Below are 3,879 nucleotides of genomic sequence, written 5' to 3'. Positions count from 1 at the left end.
TTTTTCAAAATCGGAGCAGCTAACTCTATTATTGATGCAAATATTCGGATAAATCAATGTACTTTCGCGTTATTTCGCTAATCCGAATTTCTTCGTCGAACAGTTTCGAAGAAGAATTTATTTAACAATCGGCAAAAAGTCGAAGATATTTTGTTTTTTTTTAGTCTTCGACTACGTTCCAAACGCAGAGAGATACGTCATTTGGGCGGGATATTTGGCAAAAATCCGCGAAAAGTGACGCTAGAGAAGGTGGATGCCATTTGCGAAGACGAAGTCGAAACTTCCGAATTTGGTGGTTGTTAAATGGAGATTTTGAGGGAGGGCGAAGTGGAAAATGTATCTTCGGAAATAATGGAAAGTTTTTATTTCTTCAGAGTCGAAGAGGAAAGTGTTTATTTGGTCCACCAAACGCATCTCGTTCGCCTTTTCCTCCGAATAAATAAAAGCCCGCCACTTAATTTAATAGACGTCGCCTTACGACGCGAAGACGCAACGTCATCATCTCGTCACAATTTGTTCTACGTCATAGAGAAGCAAGCGTCGAGTATATCTGACGGGTCGGTTGCATTTACTCGACGACCGGATGCTCCCGTTCGACTGGCGCCAGTCGACTCTCTCGGCCGTCCGTCTTTCTCCTCTTTTTCCCCTCACGGCTGCCGCGTCACTTCCGCCAATTACGTCACACGTCGATTGTCTTCGTCCGATTATCGATCAAAACCTAAGGCGAGAAATTAACTTTTTTCGATAATTATGGCAATATTTAAAACGCAATTTTTTAAAGTTTTCTAAAAATCCATACAAAATATGAAAACCCGCGATCGTCGGAAAAGAGTTGGTTGACTTGGAAGGAAAAACTTTCTAGAAAATGTCGCGTAAGCTAGTGATTCTCAACGTTTCTCGTGTTGCGTACCTCTAAAACCCCACACCATGGTGTACCGCGGGCTCTGGCAGAGTTCCGAAGACCCCTGGGAGTCTGCGGGCTACTAGTTGAGAATAGGGATGAAGTACAGTAGAGTCGTTACTTTTCGAGAGAGAATTCGTAGAGAAAAAGAGAGCGAACAACTTTAAAAACGATTTTATTGGTTAAAAGAATTTTTGACATGGAAATCCTTATAAAAGTCGCCTTCGGACAATTAAAACTTTATTATAAAATATCCCAATTTAGAAAAGGTAAGAAACATTTCTTATTTAAATCCAAAAATGCGAAAGGCGCGAAAGAGAAATATAAACAGTTTCAAGTGGATAATTTTGTGGTCTCTCTCTGGATTTGTGGTTAAAACTGTGAAGGCGTAGTAAAATAAAAACGTTACTTGTCGGAGAGGGCAATGCGTGGACTTCTGTCGCTCTTCACCCGGTAGTCGCGGAAGAGTTCGTTTTCGTACTCCTTCAGTTGCCTGCGAAAGCCTTCGTTAGGGCAGATGCAGGGTCGAGCCTCTTTGACTTTGAGGAAGGCCTCGTCGAATCTGAGGCCGAAGCGACTCATTAGATATCCGATGACGATGGTGGAAGCACGCGAGATGCCCGCATTGCAGTGAACGAAGACTCGGCCCGTTTCCCTTCCCTCGTCGATGAAGTCGAAACAGGACTCGAAGTGTTGTCGGATGTTGGCGGACGGAATATCGCGAATGTTCAACTTTTTGTAGATGATTTCGTCGGCGTAAAGATTGTCTACCCACGAAGCCACGTTCAACACGTGCGTGATGCGATTCTGCCTGAGAACGCCCAAGTCCTGAGCCACGTCTTGAGAACCTGTGGAATATTATACAAATTTAACATTGGCTGCTTCATCGCGCGAAAAAGCACGAGCTGTACTCGTATCGACGAACTTTTGTGGAAAACGTTATTAATAATCTGCGATTTGTTCGAATTTTAAAAGTTTAGGAAAACAAAAATTCGCTTTTCATTTGAGAAGTTTTATATATATATATATATATATTCCACTATTCCTATTCTTGGAATTATTTAATCTGAAATTCTATCCGTAAATCTTCGTTTTAAATATCCGAAAATAAACTCTTTTCCCGCCAGAATTTCGGAAACGCCCTGTTCTCTCCGTTGCCAATTGGTTAAGCGTAAACAAAACGCCTCCCTTTCTTAAAATAATTAATTCGAGACACGTCGTAAATAGATTACGTAAAAGAATTTTAAATCGGGAGAAAGCCGGAGGGGTATTATACCTTTACCGCTTCCGTCGTACATATATATATATATATATAGAAATAAAAATAATAATAAAATAAAATAAAAGAAGAACTCACCCACGTAGAGATCCTGAAGAACTCTTCCGATATGCAAATCTGGTCTGCAATCTCTGACGAACCAGGAACCGCAACTACCCAAGATTCTACAGTTAAGGTTGCCGCGATTGTCCTTACTTTCTAGTAACTGACGTCCCGATGAGGTGGTGACTCGAGTCTCGACTTTCTTCAGAGAGGATGTTTGGAAAGAACGGACGTCTCGCATCAACGTCTTTCCTTCGTGACTCGGTCGTTCCATAACTATAGCCGAATTGCCTATCCCCGACCGAACGGCGGGAACGTGGCTACTCTCCAACATCCTTTGGCTTCCTCTCAAAGCCGTCTGTTTAAAATTATCGCCTCCTATTCGCCTGGAAATTGCGAATTAATTTGGCCTTCCCCTCGTCCCAAGAAGGAAGAAACCGCAAATTGAGAAAAACTTCCAAACACGTCCCAACTAACTTTTTAATTACGATTTCGAAATTATTCCAAGGACTTTTCTTTCGAGTGCCAAGTTATTTCTATTATTATTTTTTTTTTTTTTATTCGGCCGTCGGCTATTATTAACAATTTGTTGGCTTTTTTTTTCCTTTCTCGGAGGATTTAAAGTTCTTAAAAAGGGAAAATATTTTTGATGAGCGAAAGCGGACTAAATCCATTTTTATGTCTCGGGTTCGGGATGAATAAAACTCGTAAATCCCGTCGATTAATTATTTTACCAGGCGACAGTTCTCATCTCGGATCGTCTGACTCCGCCATCTGGTGCAGAAAATTCGAATCTAGTTTTTAAATTCTTTTCTTTTTTCTAAATTTTTTTTGGTAAGTCGATATAAAATCCGTTACACTTGTAAATAATTTTTGAAAATTTTAATACATTTGAATTACAACCTACAAATTAAAAAAATTCCAATTTAAATTCTTACAAATTTCTGAAATATTTAATGCATTGGCGAAAATAAATCGTGAAATCGTGTATAACGTAGAAATTTTAATATTTCTAATACTTTTTTTGAAGTGTATTAAAATAGTTTATTTAGTTTTTGGATAAATTTATATCAAATTGTTCTTGTGGATAATTTTAATCGAATTTTCTGTAAACATTTTAATAAACAGCAAATTAATGATCGTGTTTTCCACTAGATGGCGATGCGACTTCGAATCGACTACAGCAACTTTCGTCGTTCTCATCTAGTAGTGTGGAAATAAGTCACTACGCATCATTCTCCAGTCTAAATAAATTTGACAAACGTCTGTCGATTGATCCGGAGTGAAAATTTACAAGATTTTTATTAAAATTTTTCTAATTAAAATCTGTACAAAACGAATTTCGTACGTTTACGTGCCGAAATTCGTTTACGGCAGATCTCATCCAATTACGAAACGTCTTATATAAAAATCGACCGAATCGTCATCGCCTTTCTTGTATCGGTCGTGTTTATAAGAAATTTCTGTATATTTTTTCGGTTTTTTTAGTGATTTTCCGATCCTCCTTCTTCGAATACGAAGCTCTCATTTGTTATGAAACATGATCCAGGATTGTTTTCCGAATCGTTTGTAACCGTAGAACACGGGCGGGTGCTTACCAAAGCAAAATTATGAATTCTTTTCTTTCCTTTTTTTTGAGAGGAGAAAAACTTTACAA

The 3,879-nt window shown here is 38.7% G+C and overlaps 1 protein-coding gene across 1 annotated transcript; it reads right to left on the bottom strand.

Annotated features, from left to right (window-relative positions):
- Nucleotides 1–1,059: 1,059 nt before the first annotated feature.
- Nucleotides 1,060–2,749, bottom strand: LOC111633963 (dual specificity protein phosphatase 19-like). Its single transcript, XM_023378621.1, has 2 exons — nt 2,259–2,749; nt 1,060–1,749 (listed from the first exon to the last, which is right to left on the bottom strand). Exons 1-2 carry the CDS (start codon nt 2,554–2,556, stop codon nt 1,307–1,309), a joined length of 741 nt encoding a protein of 246 aa, XP_023234389.1. The 5' UTR covers nt 2,557–2,749; the 3' UTR covers nt 1,060–1,306.
- Nucleotides 2,750–3,879: the final 1,130 nt, after the last annotated feature.

Source organism: Centruroides sculpturatus, unplaced genomic scaffold (genome assembly GCF_000671375.1).
Source record: "Centruroides sculpturatus isolate CEXI.00-Female unplaced genomic scaffold, Cexi_2.0 scaffold662, whole genome shotgun sequence".
Lineage (NCBI taxonomy): Eukaryota > Metazoa > Arthropoda > Arachnida > Scorpiones > Buthidae > Centruroides > Centruroides sculpturatus.
This window is presented reverse-complemented; position numbering and strand designations above follow the sequence as displayed.